Source organism: Dama dama, chromosome 21 (genome assembly GCF_033118175.1).
Source record: "Dama dama isolate Ldn47 chromosome 21, ASM3311817v1, whole genome shotgun sequence".
NCBI lineage: Eukaryota > Metazoa > Chordata > Mammalia > Artiodactyla > Cervidae > Dama > Dama dama.
In genome coordinates, this window is record NC_083701.1 from 67,620,601 (window position 1) to 67,641,897 (window position 21,297).

Sequence of the window (21,297 nt, forward strand, 5' to 3'; positions counted from 1 at the left end):
AGTTTTGTGATTGGTTGAATTAATACTATATTTTTTTGTTTGGACTTTAAAAAAAAAAAAAAAATTGGGGGCCGTGCCTAGAGGTATGTGGGGATCTTAGTTCCCTAACCAGGAAAGTGCAGAGTCTTAACCACTGGGAAGCCAGGGAAGTCTTTGGACGACTTTGGAAGGCATCACAGGCTACTACAATTTTAGTGTGTTTCAGACTACTGTGCTTATAGATGTTGACTAAAAGTAGTAGTACTTTCTCCTGCTGTTCATATTATTGACTTCCAGTTTGTAGTTCCATGAGTTAATGAGAATTGCTTTAACTTTTAAAGCCCATTGTTACAGGGATCATCATAGATTTCTATGCCTGATAGAATTTTAGCTTGTCAAAATGCTCCTACTATCTAATTAATCGAATGTGATTTTTCCAGGCAGAGTATTTTTAATAGGATCCCATATTAGAAGGTTTGGAGGAGGGCATGGCAAACCACTCCAGTATTCTTGCCTGGAGAATCCTCGTGGACAGAGGAGCCTGGAGGGCTGCCATCCTTGGGGTTGCAAAGAGTCATTCACGACTGAGTGACTAAGCACACACATGTTAGAAGATTACCTTTTTCTAGCTAAAAAAAAGAAAATCCAATGTGGTTACATTTAACACTCAAGTCAAGAAGAAACATTTTTTGTGTGACTTATTTTCACAAAAAGGAGATCTGGTAGAAAATAGTTTTGGACCTGGCCAAAAGGCTGTTTTAAGTCTTTATACCTCAAAATGTCCAATCAGCTGGTATTTGTATTATAATTAATATTGAGTTGTATGACTGTGCTGAGTAACAGCTTAGCATCCTAGCTGCCCTGATGACATAAACTTCATTCTTGGCTGGCCTCACCTAGTTGTATTTCCCTTCTATTCAAGCTTTGTTTTATAGTTTTAACCCAAGTTGAATAGTGGTTTCCAGTGTGTTGAAGTAATTAAAGGCAATAACACATAGCTAAAAATGTTTCTCTAAAGTCTGCTTTACTTCTGTAAAAAGAGTAGTGTGGGTTTTTAGTTGTTAGGTAAACTTGCTGACATTGAAAAACTTGAATTTTAGATGTATATAAAAACTAGAGGAAGGTATTGGAAGACTGTGCCTAAGTATTTTTTTGCTGCATCCATTTCTTTTTGTGATGTTATAAATTCAAGTATGGATATATTTATTAAAATTTATTTCTCTGAATGCTTTCTTTATAAATTTAAAAATATTCAGATGAATAAATAATATAATAATTTAAAATATTTTAGTACCAAAAGTACTAACCTAACCATTTGAAGATAGAAATTACACTTAATATAAGCCAGAAGGAAAAATTTTTCAAAGAGATGTTCTTTTAAAATAAGAATACTGTGAGTCAGGTTCCGTTGACAAGTGGTTAGGTGTCAGTCTCACAAAGTATAAAAACACTGTGAAGCAAAGTATTTGTCTTTATTTCTTTAGGTGTGTATCCTTGTATTAACCTTTATAGAAGGGCAGAACAATTCCTTTGTACTTAATATGTTTGAATCTGTGTTTGGGATGGGATAATAACTATAATATTTTGATAACTACTAACTATTAATTGCTGTGTATTTCAGAAATAAAAGCTTGAAGTGATAGTGAAAATCATTTAAAAAAATTGTTTTTTCCCCAACTCCCCTCCTCCCTCACAGGACATTGCACTAATTTTGCCAAACTCTTCTGAAGGTTCTGTTTCTGAACTGGAGCAACTCTCCAATTCTCTACCAAACAAAGAACTGATGGCCTCAATCTGTGACTGTCTCCTGGCTGTGGTAGCTAACTCGGAGAGCAGTTACAGCTGTTTACTGACATGTGTCAGAACAATGATGTTTCTTGCAGAGCATGATTATGGATTATTTCATTTAAAAAGGTAATGCTTTATCTAATTTAATTCTTTTGTTTCTTAATTGCTAAGTCGTGACTGACCCTTTTGCAGCCCCATGAACTGTAGCCCGCCAGACTCCTTTGTCCATGGGATTTCCCAGGTAAGATTATTGGAATGGGTTGCCATTTCCTTCTCCAGTAGATCTTCCCAACCCAGGGATTGACCCCACATCTCCGGCGTTGGCAGGTGGATTCTTTACCAATGAGCCACCAGGAAGTGGTACAAATTTACTATATTCTTGTATTTTAATCCCCCCATATTAATTAATTCATAGATGTTGTAGAAGGTGGAAGGTATGATTTCTTTCATGTGGAGAAATTTTGAATTTGTGGAAAAGATTCATTAGCAGTGAAATGTACGGGTAATAAAATCTTTAGGTAATGTAAATTGAGAAGGAAGTCTTATCATTCCGGGGTCATGAATTCAGTGCCCGAAGATACTTGTTTGGTTTGCATGGACACCTCTGGTTCTTCAAAGGTGGTGGTAGTGTGGTGTTGTGGACTCTGAGGCTGAAAGTACTATGCTGTGTGTTTCACTCTCTAGAGGAGTGGCTGATCTGAGCTGGATTTGGAATGATAGAGGTCTGCTGCTGCTCAGTCTCTCAGGTGTAATGTCTGCTTCCCATTGCTATCCATGCCCTCATCTTTTTCTTCACTAGGGAGGTAGATAGCTACTACATAGTTTCCCTGGAAATTTGTAGAAGTATGTAGGATTATGAGATCGAGAGGATTAGGCAACATGTATTTGTGCCTCTCATTAATTCTTATAACACTGGTTGGAAACGTATGTTCCAGGTGGAGCGCTTGCTGCTGCTTCCCATCTTTCCCGCGCTTAGCCCGTCCTCCTGTACGTTCTCTCAGTTGACGGTACCTGCTGAACATCCAGGTTCTCCCCCTGCCACCTCCCAGTCTTTCGCCAAAGTCTTTAAATTTTATTTCTTAAATGTCTTTTTTCCTGTTGCCCAGATACTTACTGTATATCTTTTAAAACTCATCTTATACACTACATATCCAATTAAACTTAATTTTTAAAAAAAGCTTTCCTTGATTCTTCCATTACTAGCTGGTTTAGGTGCTCTCACAAATACCTTTTGCATACCGCTTCCATAGCATGTTATGTGACGTTGTTGGCTCTGCTAGGTTCATGTAAGTCATTGTAACTTATTTCCTTTTGTATCTTTAGCTTGGATCTTTCTGCTGAGCTCCATGTAACTCATGTATCTATTTGATGTCTCTACTTAGCCATCTAACAGGCACCCAAGCTGACCCAAAGCAGAGCTCTTGATATTCTTGCTTAAGACATGTTTCTGTTTTGCTTATCTTGGTAAATGTTAAATGGGAAGATTCTTGCTGGTTCTCTTTTCCTTTCTCCCTGCGTCCAGTCTGTCAAGAAGTCTAGTACATTATGTTTTCAAAACATCCTGAATCTGATCGCCTTTCTCCACCTCCATCATTACCACCCCGTCCCCTCGACTGTATTTGCTTATATGACCCATTGCAATAGCCTTCAGTCTTCTCTTCTTACTTCTACTATTGTCCCCATAAAAAATATTTTCTTAGCGCTCAGATCGATCTTTTTAAATTTAAAACAATTTAAATGCCTATGCATCATTATTATTTTGCTTAAATCCTTCTGTTGGCTTTCTGTTGAACTGCAGATAAAATTCAAACTTTATATTGATCTCTCGGGCTCTTATACAGTCCAACTCTTGCTTATTTTTCTGACTTTTCTCATAGCTCTTTTATCCTCAATTTGGCTCCCTATCAGGCTCATTCCTATTTCTAGACCTTTTTTTTTCTTTCCTAAAATGCTTTTTCCCTAGTTTCTTCTAGGACTTATTTTTTTACTTCACTCAGGAATCTGTATCAGTATATTTCCTGCCTAAATGCCTGCCTAAAATGCGTATCCTTTGTGTCCCCATTCCTTATACCCCTTTGTATTTTGACATTATGTCATATAGACTTATTGCTTATTTGGTTGTCTCCCTCAATAGAATATAATCTGCACAAGGACAGGGACTGTCTTTTCTTGACTGGACTCCCTCCAGCACCTAGAAACCTGGTTCATAGTAGGCATTATGAAGGAATGTTAGAGTTATTTAGTTCACAGATATTTGTTAAATGCCCTCCTCTCTCGGCCAGACACTGCTCTAGGTGCTGGAGATTTAATAAAAAAAAAAAAGAAAAATCCCTGTCTCTTCTTGATGTTCTCATTCTATTAGAAGTAGACAGATGATCAACATGTAAATAAAATACACAGCATGTTATAGAACAACATAAAATAGAGCAAAAGAATAGCGAGTGCTAAAGTGAGGGTGAGAGTTGTCATTTGAAGTTTGAGGAGGTAATCAGAGAAGTCCTCACTGAGAGGGTGGCCCTTGAACAAAGAACTGAGGGAGGTGAATGAAACATGTTAATATGCTGGGGGAGAGCAATTGCATATGGTATGCCTAACTTGTCTGAGAAATGGCCTGGAGACCGTGGTGGTTGCTCTTGAAGTGAGTAAGCAAATTGGAAAATGACAGGGCCCCGGGTCAGAGAGGTAGTGGGTAGGTGAGGGAAGGGCAGGTCATCAGGGGCCTTTAGAGTTAATTGTAAGGGCCATTATGGGCTTCCCTGGGGACTCAGATGGTAAAGAATCCACCTGCAATGCGGGGACCCAGGTTTGATCCCTGGTACAGGAAGATTCCCTAAGAAGGAAATGGCTACCCACTCTAGTATTCTTGCCTAGGGAATCCCATGGACAGAGGAACCTGGCAGGCTATGGGATCACGAAGAGTTGGACACATCTGAGCGACTAACGTACGCACATACACACAAGAGCCATTATAAGGTTTTGAGCAGAGGTATAGTGTGATCTGGCTTTTTAAATAGATAGATCACTATATCCTCTAGTCCTGAGACAGGCCTCACTCAAAAAAACTTTTTTTTGAGATGATTTTAGACTTTCAGAAAAATTACAAAATAATAGTACAGAGCTCAGATATACCCTTCATCCAACTTACCCTTATCCCTGTCCTTATGTTGATGTCTTGAATAACCATTGAATATTTGTCAAAATTAAGAAACTAAACTTGACATAATACTGTTAACTAAAATACAGAACTTGCTTAGATTTTACCAATTTTTCTAGTAATGTTCTAAGTACATCATATCAGGAAATATATCATGCATTGCTAACCTTGGTCACCAAACTGAGCTGCTGTCTGCTAGGATTCTGCACAGCAGACTTACTAATTTTCTGTTTTTAAATACTAAACATTTTGAATAATATACTTCAAGACTGTGTAAATGTCCTATTTCTACTTAAAATTTTCATCCACTCAATTTTACTGTCCATCAGTGAATCTTGGCACATGTCAATTATTACTGTGGTGTTTTAATGTGTGTGTGTGTGCATGCACACTTGGTCAAATCTGACTCTTTGCAACCCCATGGACTGAGGCCTGCCAGGCTCCTCTGTCCATGGATTTTTCCAGGAAAGAATACTGGAGTGGATTGCTATTTCCTTCTCCAGGGGATCTTCCCGACCCAGGGATCAAGCTGGTGTCTCCTATGTCTCCTCCTTCGGCAGGCGGGTTCTTTACCAGCTGAGCCATCAGGGGAAGCCCATAGTGTTTTAATAGTGATTTCCTATTTTTCTTATTCCTTTTTCACTTCATTATCATCTGTAGGGATGAATTCATCACTTTTCCCTCATTTACTTACTTATTTGGGTATTTATATCCATATGGACTTGTGGACATTAAGTTTTTTTGTTGTGTAATAATTGAACAGTGTGTTGTTATTTATTTTGTTGTTCAAGTTACGTCACTAATTTTGGTTTTTCTCAGTGACTAAGGCTGGGAAATATGTGTGTCCTAACTCATGCATCTACCAAAAAAATGTACATTTTTTTTCCATCTATTTATTGTATGTATGTATTTTTAAAAGATGAGTCCGTACAAGTACTTTGATTCTCATACAATATCAGAGGGTGGATTCTAACTTTCCGCCTTTCTTTGTAACATCTTCCATGTTGTATGATGTACAGTTCTGTGCATTTTGACTGTCATGTATCTCCTATCACATTTCCATGCAAAGCCATCACCCCGGCAGTCTAGGTACCACCCTCTTATAGACAACTGCTACAAGTTGAGTGACAAAATACCAGATTTTGGTATTGCTTGTTTACTTTTTTAATTGTAGACATTCTAAAGTGTGCAGTGGACCCATGTTTTTGATAGGCCATCTAAATAAAGTTCATTCTCTTAAGGTTATAAGTAGAGGCTAGTAATTGGTATAATCCAATTTTTAACTTAAGCTTTTTCAGTTGATTGTACTATCTCTGTGTTTAACCTCATTCCTGTTTGTTGTGCTTTGCCCATTTCATTATTTTATAAAGTTCTCATGAGCACGAGTCCTATCTTTCTCCATTTTGTATTGCTTTACCCAAGTCTTGAAATTTTATTTTGATCGACTAAGAACTATGTAAATCCATAATTTTAGCAGGACTATATGTATTGTCATGATTTTGGACACATAGCATGATTATTTCTTATACCAAAATCTCTCTGTATAAGAGGTTGGTAAATTGTGAGCCACAGGCCAAATCCAGCCCTTATCGGAACATAGTCAATATTTATGTGCTGTCTACAGATGCTTTCCCACTACACTGGCCATTGAGTAGTTGTGACTGAGACTGCTATTTTGTATAGAGAGCAGGTTGAGTTCTGTATAACCCTGTAAAGCCTAAAATATTTATTGTTAGGCCCTTTACATAAAAAGTTTACTGATGCCTACTTTATACCCTTGATTTCTTTCTCTCAGATTACAGTGTCATAATCAGCCTTTGTAGTTATTATATAAGTTAGGCTTTCGAGTTTATTTGCTTAGTTTTGTAGCTTTGTTATTTGGGGTGTTTTTCTTCTTTCTGTGTTTTTGAAGTTCATGTACATGCATGCTCATCGTGGCCAGCTCTGCGACCATATGAACCGTAGCCCATCAGGCCTCTCTTCTGGGTCTCCTGGGTTGCAGCTGGGTCTCCTGCATTGCAGGCAGATTCCTTACCGCTGGAGCTATGAGGAAACCCTTTTGAAGTCTGTCTTATTTAAAAGGAGATATCAACTATAAAAAGAAATGCTTTGTTATATAGTTTGTATGACAGATAAACCAAAGTACTTTTTTACATTTCTTGAAATGTAACATTTTAATATACTAAATTTTGTCTGAACTGAGATAGTTCGTTGCTCATACCAGATTTATATGCTCAAATTTTAAAACATTGCCTCTCTCTTTGCTTTATCTACAGTTCTTTAAGGAAAAATAGTAATGCTCTGCATAGTTTACTGAAACGAGTGGTCAGCACATTTAGTAAAGACACAGGTGAACTTGCCTCTTCATTTTTGGAATTTATGAGACAAATTCTTAATTCTGATACAATGGTAAGTGTATATATATGTATTTGGTATTTCTCATATTTACAAACATATATATGTTAAAAAATCACGGGTTCAAAAATATCTTGGAATGATGTTATTTGGAACTTGGAACTTAAATCGTATTTTTTTAATATGTCCTCACCCCACTAAAAGTATGGGTTTTTGATTTATTAAAAAAAATAGATGGTTAAGAGTAGAATTTATTAGGAATCATTCTTAATTCTTTCAGCTGTTTGAATATGTTTTCCTACTGCGTTGTGGCTTCCATGGTTTTTGACAATAAATCACTTGTTAATCTTTTATTAGTTGAGTCACCTCTCTTACTGCTTTCAAGATGCTTTGTTTTTGGCTCTTGATCATGTGTTAAGAGTGGATTAAGTTTGTTCTACTTGGAGTTTGTTGAGCCTCTTGAAAGTGTAAATTAATGTTTTTCATCAAATTTGTAAAGTTTTCAGTCACCATTTCTTTAGATATTTTTTCGGACTCTTTCTTCCTCTTCTGAGACCCTTTATTATGTGTGTTGATACTCTTGATAGTATCTCCACAAGCATCTTTTGGGGCTGTGCTTGTGGTTCTTCATGTTTTTCTTTCTGTTCCTTAAAATAGATAATCTCAGTTGACAGTGCTCAAATTCACAGATTCTTTTTTTTTTGCCAGCTCACATCTGCTCTTGAGCCCCTCTAGTGAATTTTTTTGTTTGACTTATTGTCCTTTCCCATTCCAGAATTTATGTTCAGGTTTTGTATAACTCTTAGCTGTTTATTGATATTTTCTTGTAGAGTACTGTATCAACTTTCTTTCCAGTTTTTCCTTCTCAGCATTTACTTCTTTGGTACATTCTGAATAGTTCTGTATGAATTTATAACTTCCTAAAGCAGACAGCAGATCATATCACTGTACTCTCCAATAACTTCTGGTGTCTGTAGAATGAATGCCAGACTTTTTAGCGTGGCATTCAAGACTGTTCACTGTATGGCAAAAAGCTGCCTCTGCAGCCACTTCTCTCTTACTGGGAGGCCCCATCCATAATCTCCTCGACATACATGTGTCTCCTTGGCCATGCTTCTGTTAGTTTGTTCTTCTCTCTCTCTCTCTGTCTCTCTGTCTCCTTGGTCAAACTCTAATCTATTTATAGTACCTGTTTTAACACATCCCAATTTGTGAAGCCTTTTAATATTACTTTTCTTTCTGTATACTTCACATAATGTTACTGGATTTCTTTTTATAGATCATTTATATGCCTGCTTAACCATTTCCTATTCCACTACCCAAGTGTTACATCATTTAGGTCAGAGACCATGTCTTACTGGCTTTTTCCTAGTGTAATTGCATAGTGTCTTCTGTAGTTTAATGGCTAAAGCGTTTGACAAATGATTATGAAGATTTGAAGTGGTATGACATATTTGATAGAATTTTTATTTTCCTGAAATCACTTTGTAGATTACCATTTTAAAAAATCTCCTTAGAAATTCTTTTGCTACTTTTCACAGTAATGTATATGTATATATATAGAGAGAGCAATCTTCAAATTATGCTAAATTTGACTAGATTTTCTAAGGCTGTTTTTAATAGCAAGTAGATAAGAATTTAAAACGTATTTTATTTTGTTCAAACAATTTCTGTTTATAATGAAGAAGCAAGGTAGGAGCGAGAGGTGAAACTTTATATCATTCCAAATATTTTTTTATTTTATTCCAAATACTTTAATTCATTCGTAGTTTTTCTCTTTAAAAAATTATTTTCTTCTGCTTTTCCTGACCTTGAAAAATAATAATCATTATAATGTTTCCCTGGTGGCTCAGATGGTAAAGAATCTGCCTGCAACACGGAAGACCTGGGTTCAGTCCCTGGGTCAGGAAGATATCCTGGAGAAGGGAATGGCTACCCACTCCACCATTCTTGCCTGCATATTTCCATGGACAGAGGAGCCTGGTGGGCTGTAGTCCATGGGGTCACAAAAGAGTTGGACATGACTGAGCAACCAACATTTAACATACAATACTTTTTGATTCATCTGTATTGTTCCACCTGTTTAAAGTGGTGTGAATAACTAAGTGAGGAAAGAAGTCAGATAGATGCCTTGGTAATTTGTAATCTCATTAATATACTTACTTCTATAAAATATATTTAGTCTGTTAATTCATACATCTAAAAAATAATAAAGTATAAGGTAGACCATCATCAATATACCCTTTATCACCACTTCCAAACAGAGCAGGTAAAACCCTTGTAGACATATGGTTTATTGAATTTCTCATTAAAATTGCATGTCCTCTTCCTTAATGCCATGTAAATGACTCCTTAGTCTAGTGTTTACTGAAAGGAGCAAGTATGCTTTAGGCACAGTATCAGTTTGAGTGGAAATCCGTGGAGAATAATTTTCATTTCATTTTCAGTCCAGTTATAGGAAAAATGGTAGGAGCTACAAACAAATTTTAATGTTACTGTTAATTTAAAAATACTAAATCCTAAATCTGAATTGGTGGGACCGTTATTCATGTTGAGATGTTGAGATGTTTAAAACAGGGCTGTGTTCTAAGATTTGAAACTACTTAAGTTTTCTTTCATATGTGACAATACGGATGGATTTATTGTCATGAACTGAGATTTGCTTTGTCTGATGGATTTTTTCTCACCATTCCCACATTCACATTATTATGTGCCATATTTTTTAAAGCAGAAAATGATAGCTTTCTGTATGATATCTGTAGACAACACATAGTCTTAGGTGTATGGTTACTGTTTTCTTTAGTTGTTTGCCTTGTCTCCAGAAAAGGAAGTTCAGCTTTTTTTAGCTGTTATAGCAGGCATTTTTATTAATTTGAGTATCAATTAGTGTATTCTGTTTCCTGCAAGTGCCAGTGTGTTTGTCATTGGATATTTTTGTTGAGAAATGTGTTTACCTGTTTGTTTTGTGAGTCTTAAAAACTTGTTTCTGCTTTGAGCTGACTAATTCTTAAAACCAGCCGTTTGTACTGATGTAAAAACCAAAACACTGAGGGGAAGATTGCCGCAATCTTAAATATCTGAGAAATTTTGGAAGCATTTTTGCAAATTTCTCTGCTCTCAAATTTAACTTGTGTGTGACATTTACAGGGATGTTGTGGAGACGATAGTGGTCTCATGGAAGTAGAGGGAGCTCATTCAGCACGGACGATGAGTATTAATGCTGCAGAGTTAAAACAGCTTCTACAAAGCAAAGAAGAAAGTCCAGAAAATTTGTTCCTTGAACTAGAGAAGCTTGTTTTGGTAAAAAAAGAAAAACAAAACAAACCAGAAACAAAAACAGCTCCTTCCTAAGACATACTTTCTTCTCAATTTGACTAGTACAAGTTTTCCTAGTGACTTTTAAAAATAGTGAACTCTCAGTTGGGTGTTTATACTCTGAATTAATGATTTGGAGTGAAGTCCTCCATGCTATTATGAATTTTAAGGAGTACATGAAGGCAGTACTTTTTGAATGATCTATTGTTTGAATGCAGAGTGCCCCTGATACCATTATTTAGAAATAAAATCGCAAGTGTTTTTGGCATTTATTTTACTTTAATATGTTTAATATTGCTAATTTCTTGATGGTGTTCCAAATTTCTTACTAATGGAATACCACCTTTTCTACTAAAGAGTCAGTAGATTATGGGCATACATGTTCAAGTTTTACCTGCATTCTCTTATTCTGCTTTTGTTTGTATCTAGGAGCATTCAAAAGATGATGACAATTTGGATTCTCTGTTGGACAATGTGGTTGGACTTAAGCAGATGCTAGAGTCATCAGGTGATCCTTTACCTCTTGGTGACCAGGATGTGGAACCAGTACTTTCAGCTCCAGAATCTCTCCAGAATCTGTTTAACAACAGGTGAAACAAGCAATGTTTTGTGGTTGAGTAGAGAGTGGGAAACATGCAAATGGCTGGGATCTAGAAGAGGCCAGCAAATTATTTTCTGTAAGGGCCTCCCAAGTGGCTCTGTAGTAAAGAATCTTCCTGCCAATGCAGGAGATGCTAGAGACACAGTTTGACCCCTGGGTCAGGAAGATTTCCCTGGAGTAGGAAATGGCAACCCACTTCAGTATTCTTGCCTGGAAAATTCCATGGACAGAGGAGCCTGGCGGGCTCTGGTCCACGGGGTTGCAAAGAATCAGACACACTGAACACGCACAGCACAGCACACGTGAGGGCTGGGTAAGAAAAAATCTAGACTTTGCAGGCCACGTTCAGTCTCTGTTGCATACACTTCTGTAGCGTTTTGCTTGTTTCTTTTGGTTTTCTTAAAAAAGCTTTAAAAATGTGGAACCCATTCCTAGGTTGCAGGCTATACAAGAGCAGGTTGGCCGAATAGGGTCATAGTTTACTGATCCCTGATCTAGAGGCTATGCCTCTTGATCTTTGGAGCACTGTCGTTCTAGAGATAATGAGTGTTTAATGTGGTGAAATTATTCTCTAAATTTAGAAAAATTGCACATTGGTACAGTGTTATAAATTTGGCTTTTTGGAAAGAAAGCTAGGGCTCTGTTTTATTTTATTGAAAAATCAAAATTTGTTACAGAAGGATTAATTCCCAAGTTGCTAGTTTTTAAGGATACTTAATTCTTAAGTAGTTTTTTGAAGGAGTCTTTTTAAAAGTGCTAATTTTGCTAATATTTTAGAGGGTAATATTTTTAATTCTGTTGCTCACAGGTTTTACTTAGAAGTTAAGCCAAAATACCTGATATTGGAATTCTGCTTTTTAAGAAATACTTTTTCTGTTCTAGAACTGCTTATGTGCTAGCTGATGTCATGGATGATCAGTTGAAATCTATGTGGTTCACTCCATTTCAGGCTGAGGAAATTGACACAGATCTGGATTTGGTATAAGTAATTTTATTACTAAATATTTAGGAAAAAGTTGTTGATTTTTGTTTCTTTGCATGTTGTTAGAACTAAAATAGATGACGTATTATATGGCTGTCAAAAGTCTGTCTCAGGACCACACTGCACTATTTTTATGTCAGTTGCCCATTTAATGGTGTCCAGGACTATTTTTTTTTATGCTACTGATTTTGCCTTTCTAATTAATGATCTGTATACTTGAGAATGAGGGGAAAACCATGTTTTTGCATAAGTACTGTGAAGCACTTTATCTGCTCTTTGGGGAAATGTAAAAAAGACATTTGCTAAAGTAATTATAGTGTGAACGGGAATTGACATTCTTTAACTTAATACTGAATAGGTAAAAGTATAATTAAAGATTTTAATGGAGCCTGCTTTATGCTTCTCATAGATGTATTAGGAAGGATGATGGCAGCCACATCTTTGGTCTTTTAGTTTTAATTAATTTGGATAAAACCTAAGTAAACATAATTTTCATTCCTCTGAAAGTTGACTTTGGTTGGCACCTCATTAAATTCATAAAACTTGGAGATCTATGGTACAGAATCCTTTTATAACACAGTGACTGTACAAGGCTTGTGGAGTATGTTATTTTCAGATTCTTTTGGAAAAGTTCCGGAGATACTCCATTGTTAATTTATTTAGAGAAACCCTAAGTTCATTGTCAGGCAGCAAAGATCTCAGACTCATAGCCCTTCTTTGAGTAAGAATGCTAACTTCCCACCTCCAACCCCTGAAATAAAAGCAGCTGAATTGCTAAGACTTTTTTTTTTTAAACTACCAGTGATGTTGCTTTTTGAAAAGAGGAAGGAAAGAGGCTGACCTGTAATTTCTTATGAGAATCAAATATAGTTTATAGAAAATTGGAATTGCTATATTCAAATGTTACATTAATAGTTACATTTAAAGTATAATGCTGCATGAATAGCTGCATTTAAGGTATATTTTTCTTTTTGTTTTGCTTTTATGACTGCAGGTTAAGGTTGACTTAATTGAGCTCTCTGAAAAATGTTGTAGTGACTTTGACTTACACTCAGAGTTAGAGCGCTCGTTTCTGTCCGAGCCGTCATCTCCCGGAAGAACCAAGACGACTAAAGGATTCAAACTTGGGAAGCACAAGCACGAGACCTTTATAACTTCAAGGTAAAATACACTTTGCTGCAGATCTTGAATAGGATCAAGTAAGGTTAGTTATTTTAGTGTAATTTAAAACACGTGACTATTAAAGGAAAAAGGACGCTGATGTAGTATTTGAGTCATAAATATCGTCTTGAATTTTTTAAGAAGATAATAATTTGGCCAGGACACTGGTCCGTTTGTTACATTGTTGTACTTTATGAAAGTTTGGGAGGTTTGAAAAAGAGCAAGCTGGGTTATTTTTTAAAAATTGTTAGTCATGTCAGTAAAACATTGAGTACCATTCTTAGCTCTTTTTTGTGTGTGTTTCCCTGGAAGGTGGTAGGGATATTTGCAAATTTAACATATTTAGGATAAGAAATAATTGATAACGCAGTTTTCAGTATTACAAAGATTGACTTATGTTTTTGCTGGAAATGTGTAAAAGAGAGGTGTTCATGGAATGTTTTTGTTTTAATAGTGGAAAATCTGAATACATTGAACCTGCCAAGCGAGCTCATGTTGTGCCACCACCAAGAGGAAGGGGCAGGGGAGGATTTGGACAGGGTATACGACCCCATGATATTTTTCGTCAGAGAAAACAGAACACAAGCAGACCACCATCTATGCATGTGGATGACTTTGTTGCAGCTGAAAGTAAAGAAGTGGTCCCTCAAGATGGAATACCGCCACCAAAACGGCCACTCAAAGTGTCGCAGAAGATCTCTTCGCGTGGTGGATTTTCAGGCAATCGGGGAGGACGGGGTGCTTTTCACAGTCAGAATAGGTTTTTCACACCACCTGCTTCAAAAGGTAACTACTTTTTTTTTTTAACTTTGAATTTTTTATTTTGTGTTGGCCATTTACCCATGTTTTGGTAGTTTCAGGTGAGCAGCAGAGGGACTCAGCCATCCACATACATGTGTCCATCCTCCCCCAAAGCCCTCTCCCCTCCAGGCTGGCATGTAACTTTGAGGAGAGTGCTATATAAAAAGTCTTTGTTGGTTATCCATTTTACATATAGCAGTGTGTACATGACCTTCCCAAAGTCCCTAACTGTCCCTTCCCCCTGGCCACCGTAAGTTGGTTTTCTGAGTCTCCTATTTTGTAAGTAAGTTCGTTTGTATCATTTCTTGTTAGATTCCACATATAAGGGCTGTCATATGATATTTCTCCTCCTCTGTCTGACTTACTTCACTCAGTATGACACTCTAATTCCATCCATGTTGCTGCAGATGGCATTATCTCACTCCTTCTAATGGCAGTAATATTCCATTGTGTGCGTATGTATATATATATGTGTGTGTGTACACACCATGTGTATATGTATATATGTGTATATATGTATGTGTGTGTATGTGTATGGGCTTCCCAGGTGGCGCTAGTGATAAAGACCCACCTGCCGATGCAGAAGATATAGGAGACATGGATTCAATCCCTGGGTTAGAAAGATCCCTTGGAATAGGAAATGGCAACCCACTCCAGTATTCTTGCCTAGAAAATTCCATGGGCAGAGAAGCCTGGAGGGCTGCAGTCCATAGGGTTGTAAAGAATCGGAAGTGACTTAGCATTCACACACACACACATACACACATACATACCGCATCTTTATCCAGTCCTCTGCTGATGAACATTTAGGTTGCTTCTGTGTCTTGACTATTGTCAACAGTGCTGCAGTGAACACTGGGGTGCATGTGTCCTTTCAGATCATGTTTTTCTCCAGTTAAATGCCCAGGAATGGCGTTGCAGGGTCATATGGTAGCTCTGTTTTCAATTTTTTAAGGAATCTCCATGCTGTTCTCTACAGTGGCTGTACCAATTTACATTCTGCCAACTGTGCAGGAGGGTTCCCTTCTCTTCACACCCCCTCCAGCATTTGTTGTTTGTGGATTTTTTGATGACAGCCATTCTGACTGGTGTGAGGTGATACCTCATTGTAGTTTTGATTTTCATTTCTCTAATAACTAGTGATGCTGACCATCTTTCTCCATGCCTGTCAGACATCTGTATGTCCTCTTTGGAGAAATGTCTATTCAGGTCTTCTGCCCATTTTTTGAGTGGATTGTTTTGATGCTCTTAAGTGTCATAAGCTGTAAATTTTGGAGACTAAGCTAAAGATAACTACTTAATATATGTTTTTTAATGAGTTCTTCTAGTATTAGAATATTGAATAGAAGTTATTTAAATGGAAGTGATTCAAATAAAGTATTTTTCTGTTACTAAAATTAAGCTAGCTCTAGACCAGTGGTACCATTTGCAAAGTACTTTATTGGTTAGGAAAAATATCTTCTTTAAAAAATTTATTTTTTAATTGAAGGATAATTGCTTTAGAGAATTTTGTTGTTTTCTGTGAAAAAATATTTTTTTAAGTTAACTTTTGATTAATTACATAATTACTGTTGAGCTTAAAAAAGTCTTGCCTGACTCTTTTCCTATTTGCATTGAGAATTGTGTTTATCCTTTCTGAATAATATCCATACAGTATTTTCACAGTTATCCTTATCAACAGTTTCCTTAAGATTGTTCTGTGTAGTTCACCATTGATTCTTTTATCTCCTTCCTTCCTAATGTTATATTTAATTTTTTTCAAAGTTTCAAGATTTTAGAAGCTGAATTTCTAAAATATAAACTTTATATTTTACTAGTGGATTGGTGACAGGTTTTCATGTTTTTGAGTTGAGAGAGTGAGAGCCAAAGAGAATAGATATTAAACACATAACTGTGTTAGGAACTGTTTTAAACACTTGACATAGAATACTCTCATCAGCCTCATGAGGCAGACTCTTTTAGTTCCCTCAGTTAGCAGAAGAGAAAACTTGTCAGTTAGCTGACCAGGACACACAAAATAGGCAGGCCACACACACGGGCAGAACGAGGATTTGAACCTTGGCAGTCTGGTTCCAGAGCCTCTGCTTCTGACTGTATATGGTGCTGCCACTCTTACCTGTGTTTCATGTACGAAATTCCATATTTTCTCTTCCATTGCTTTTGAAAATTAAGAAAAATGTGTCATATCTTCCTTAATCCAGTTGAAGAATTGTGGTACAAGTACATTTTGATTGTGTTGTCCATGTCTAGGAAACTACAGTCGTCGGGAGGGAACAAGAGGCTCCAGTTGGAGTGCTCAGAATACTCCTCGAGGAACTTACAATGAAAGTCGTGGAGGCCAGAGCAATTTTAACAGGGGTCCTCTTCCACCATTACGACCACTTAGTTCTACAGGTACACATTCTTCTTCTTGCTCTTGCTGAGGAGGAGGGAGGTGAATCATCCTTTTCAGATTGTTGAATGTCATATATTCTCATTCTGGGAGGGAATATTTTAGAATGTAGGCGTATAATTCTAAAGCCTATGTAATTTTATGTCTGTGAATGAGTGCCCAGTGTACATGTTCGGTATAAATTCTCAAAATTTTAGATTCTGAACTGTGTATATAATCATTGGTTTCATGTTGACTAAACTGAGATATCTTCATGGAGTATACAGTTTGATTCTTGAGCAACACAGGTTTGAACTGCAAGGGTTGTCTATTTTTATAGGTAGATTTTTTTTAGCAATAAATATGGTTCATGGTTTAAAATAAGGATGCAGAGGAATCTCTGGATATGAGGGCCAACATAAATTATATTGGATTAACCCTCGAGTTGTTCAAGGGTCAACTATATTCTTTTCTGTTGCAGGATTGTCTTATGTACGTAAGTATATAACCTTTTTTCCCCCTCTAAAACATTCCTACATCAAGTCTGAAATTCTCTGGTCAGATGTAGCTTTTGGTTTCACATGCACATTTTTTTTTTTTCCTTTTTTTGACTGCACCATAAGGCATGGGAGATCTTAATTCCCCTACCTGTGCAGTGGAAGCACAGATTGTTAACCGCTGGACTGCCAGGGAAGTCCCAAATACACATTTTTAAAATAATAGCTTTATTTGAGATGTAGCTCTTATGTTTAGACAGTTGAACTATTTAAAGTGGTCTTCAGCACATTCACAGAATGTGCACTTGAATATTAAAAGGGGCAGGCAGTAGTCCCTGTCTTGGTTTGAGCTTGGTATCACAGGTTCGTATTTACATAATGGGAAAGGGAAGGATGTTGTGACTGAAAATCATATTCTTTCTTTTATAGGCTACCGCCCAAGTCCTCGTGACCGTGCTTCCAGAGGTCGTGGGGGGCTCGGGCCTTCCTGGGCAAGTGCAAACAGCGGCAGTGGAGGCTCAAGAGGAAAGTTTGTCAGTGGAGGCAGTGGCAGAGGCCGCCACGTACGGTCCTTTACGCGATGAGTGTTCTTGGGAACATCCTCAGTGCATATGAACATTTCATGAGGACAGTAAAAACAAGACATTGGAGGACCAATTTAGGCTTAGCAGTTATCTGGATACACCGGAGAGAATATTTTTATCTGAAGAAAGCAAATTTTGTTTGATACCTAACACAAGATTTCAATAAAAATCGAAACTTTGTATGTATGTTTGTATATATTTTTTCCTCTTCTTAAATGACTGTTTAGAAAATTTCCTAGGTTGAAAATGAACAGTGAAATGACAGTTTTGTTTTAGTGTATATCTTGCCTATACCACAGACGTCCTCAATACTTTCTCAGCTTATGGTGCCCTTTACTGTTTCAGTTGTTTTACAGTATACCTCGGCCAAAAGAAATGTCTGATAATTCCATTTATTAAGCTGTTAGGTCCAAACACTAAGAATTTATGTCCTGACCACAAGTAATTGTGGTCGCTAAACAGTTTCACAAACTTTAGAATCAGCTTAAACACTGCCAGTACTCTGTTCCACTGTGCTTTTTGTATACTACTTACCTCAACTGCTGAAAATCCAGTTTTGCAAAGACATCCTGTCGTGGAAAGGATGCTGTCTAGTATTGAAGATGTAAACTACCTCGAGCTAGCGTTTTGTGTTGTGTCCAGCAGCTGTGTTCTACTCAGAAATTTAAAATGTCCTGTGGCACAGGTATTAATTTACTAGGGTAACCAAGTGCACAGTTTTGGAAACCTTTTGGCTGTACAAAAAGAAACATGACATTCTCCTTTACGCTAGATAGAAATACGTACGTGCTTTGTGTTTTAGCTTTATATCTACTTATACTATTTTATTATGCAGTTTTTTTAGAACCTAAAATAAGACACATCCTAATACTGTTATTTTGGGAATCAGAGTCATCTAATAAAATCTGTACTTTATATATACCGAAATAAAATTTACACTTTGAGAAAATAGTCATATTTTTCCCAAGAGATAACATACTGAGTTTATATAATCTGGCATAAAATACAGAGTTCTCTTAAACAATGAAGGAGTGTATGAGTCTCATTCCATCCCTTTATCACACTGTTTTGTCAAAACTATTTGTGAGTGAATAGATAATTTGCTTGCTAGGAAAACCCTGAAGTAAAGCTCAGTTCTAAAGATATTTAAATGAAAGATAATGGAAATCTTTTCATAACTAATGGCCTCAAAAACCCAAGATAACCTTAACCCCTTTTAATCCTGAAACTAATAAACTAATCTTCTCTAAATACACATTTTTCACATTAGATAGAAATTGAAGTTTGTCCCTAATGTCTGACACAAATATATGTAAAAATAGTTGTTTAAATATTTGTATTTCTTGGACTTCCTGTTGGTCCAGTGGTTAAGAATCCACTGGCCAATGTAGGGGACATGAGTGAAGTCCTTGCTCTGGGAAGATTCCACGTGTCCCAGGGCAACTAAGCCCATATGCCACAACCATTGAAACTTATGCTCTCGAGCCCATGCTCTGCAACAAAGAGAAACTGACGCAGTGAGAAGCCTGCACACTGCAGCTAGAGAGGAGCCCTCACTGGCCACAACTAGAGAAAGCCTGTGTGCATCAGCGGACTCCCAGCGCAGCCAAAAATAAAACAAAGTGAGCCAGACAGGTGCTGGGCGATGGTTCTTGTCGTACACATTTAGATCTGTGTGTAGGACCTCATAGCTTCAAAAATGAACGTCAGTTTTATGAGTACTTTGGTAGAATAGTTTTATGTGTTATTTGTATAACTTTTACATAAGAGATTTTAGAAGACATTTTAGTGTTTAGAAATTAATGAAAAACTGGAAATACTTTTGAGGATAAGACACTCTATTTAATTTGTAACACAAGGAGTTGATAGAATTATTTATACTTGTTTTGTAAGAAGAAGAAAAAAATGCTCTGAAATATTGCTATGCTTTATTTAGAAGCAGTGTTGCTGGTAGTAATGAGGGTGTGTGAAGCAGCACTAGGTCCAGTTTAGTTTTATTGCTTAGTGTAAGAAAATGGCAAAAACATCGAGATTGAGAAATTGAGAATGTAGGAACAAGAGTATGTTTTCTAAGTGTCTATTGTGTTCTGTGTTCTCTAGTACAGTCTAGGGAATATAAGGACGAATAAAATGCAGTTTCTGCCCCTCCCCCCCCCCCCAAACTCATAATCTAGTAAAGAGAACAATCACGTGAGCAAGTTTGTGTGTGTGTAGTTTTTTGTTGTTGTCTTTTAAAAAGTGAATAGGTGGGACTTCCCTGGCGGTCCAGTGGTTAAGACTTTGCCTTCCAATGCAGGGGGTGAGGGTTCGATCTCTGGCAGGGAGTTAAGATCCCACATGCCTTGGGGCCAAAAAACTAAAACATAAAATGGAAGCAATCTTGTAACAGATTCAATAAAGACTTTAAAAATGGTCCACATCAAAAAATATCTTTAAAAATAAAAAATAAATAGGTGAGTGTATGAACATGGAACAACTTGGAGTTCTTGAATAATCCAGCTAATATATTTCAAACATTTTATTACAGAGTTTTTGAAGTATATGTTTAAAATAGCCAAAGGAACAAAAGAAAAGACTTGATATTACAGTTATCTCTTGATAGACCATACATAACATCTTTGGAATTGTTTTTGTGTAAAGACTAGTTAGGATGGAAAAATTATACACATGTGATTTTATTTTTAAAAGGACAGACTGGGAAGTAATGAGCAAGATCTTACAAACATCCTGTAAATTCATGAGCTAGAGAAAAGGATGCAAACTCACGTACTAGCAGTGGCCTTGAAAGTAACAGAAATGAGAGAAGAGGACCAGGTGAAGAAGAGACAGGGAGAACTGGGGAAGAGTTGGCAGTTGACACTTTGGCCTCGGCATGAGGGAGAAAGCTAGGAGAGTTAGTTCTAGGTGGTGGCCCTGGAGAGGGCCTGTGTGTTAAACTACTCAGCTTCAGCTGGTTGATAGCTTGGAAAACTGACAGATCCAAAGATGATGCATCTTCTAAAAAAATTTCTTTAATGTTTTAAGTTTTTAAATTAAAAAAAATAGTATTTGTGTTTTAAAAAAACACAAAATTTACCATCTTAACCATTTTTCAGTGTAGAGTTCAGTGTGTGTGCTCAGTCATGTCTGACTCTTCGTGACCCCATGGATTGTAGCCCACCAGGCTCCTCTGTCCATGGAACTTTCCAGGAAAGAATACTGGAGTGGGGTGCCATTTCCTTCTCCAGAGGATCTTCCCCACCCAGGGACGGAACCTGCATCTCTTGTGTCTCCTGCATTGGCAGGCGGATTCTTTACCACTAGCGCCAGGGGGGAAGTCCAGGACCTTTTTTTCATTTTGCACATGTGAAACTCTATATCCACTAAACAGCAGCTTCCTCATCCCTTCCTCCAGCCCCTGGCACCCACCATTTGTCTTTTTTGTCTCTGAATTTGACTATGTAACTCATATAAGTGGCATTTGTCTTTTTTATTTAGTATGATGTCATCAATGTTCATCCATTGTGTAACCCATGTCAAAATTTCCTTCTGTATAAGGCTGAACAATATTCCATTGTATGTATATGCCACATTTTGTTCATTCATCTGTCAGTGTAGAGTTGCTTCCACTTGTCTATTATGAATAATGCTGCTGCTATGAACATGGGTATACAAATACCTGCTCAAGATCCTACTTTGAATTCTTGAGTGTATACACAGAAGCAGGATT

General features: G+C 37.0%; 1 protein-coding gene across 3 annotated transcripts in view; it reads left to right on the forward strand.

The window, feature by feature from the left end:
• Nucleotides 1–17,774, forward strand: part of VIRMA (vir like m6A methyltransferase associated) — a 62,695-nt gene extending 44,921 nt beyond the window's left edge. For 2 of the 3 annotated variants that reach the window (XM_061123763.1, XM_061123762.1), the window contains exons 16-24: nucleotides 1,676–1,893; nucleotides 7,198–7,330; nucleotides 10,424–10,576; nucleotides 11,021–11,181; nucleotides 12,075–12,171; nucleotides 13,169–13,335; nucleotides 13,790–14,121; nucleotides 16,387–16,530; nucleotides 17,434–17,774. In XM_061123763.1, the coding sequence (XP_060979746.1) occupies nucleotides 1,676–1,893; nucleotides 7,198–7,330; nucleotides 10,424–10,576; nucleotides 11,021–11,181; nucleotides 12,075–12,171; nucleotides 13,169–13,335; nucleotides 13,790–14,121; nucleotides 16,387–16,530; nucleotides 17,434–17,588 (1,560 nt within the window). In that variant the 3' untranslated portion in view covers nucleotides 17,589–17,774. The remainder of the gene's footprint in view (nucleotides 1–1,675; nucleotides 1,894–7,197; nucleotides 7,331–10,423; nucleotides 10,577–11,020; nucleotides 11,182–12,074; nucleotides 12,172–13,168; nucleotides 13,336–13,789; nucleotides 14,122–16,386; nucleotides 16,531–17,433) is intronic. The other variant, XM_061123764.1, reaches the window with a different exon arrangement.
• Nucleotides 17,775–21,297: the final 3,523 nt, after the last annotated feature.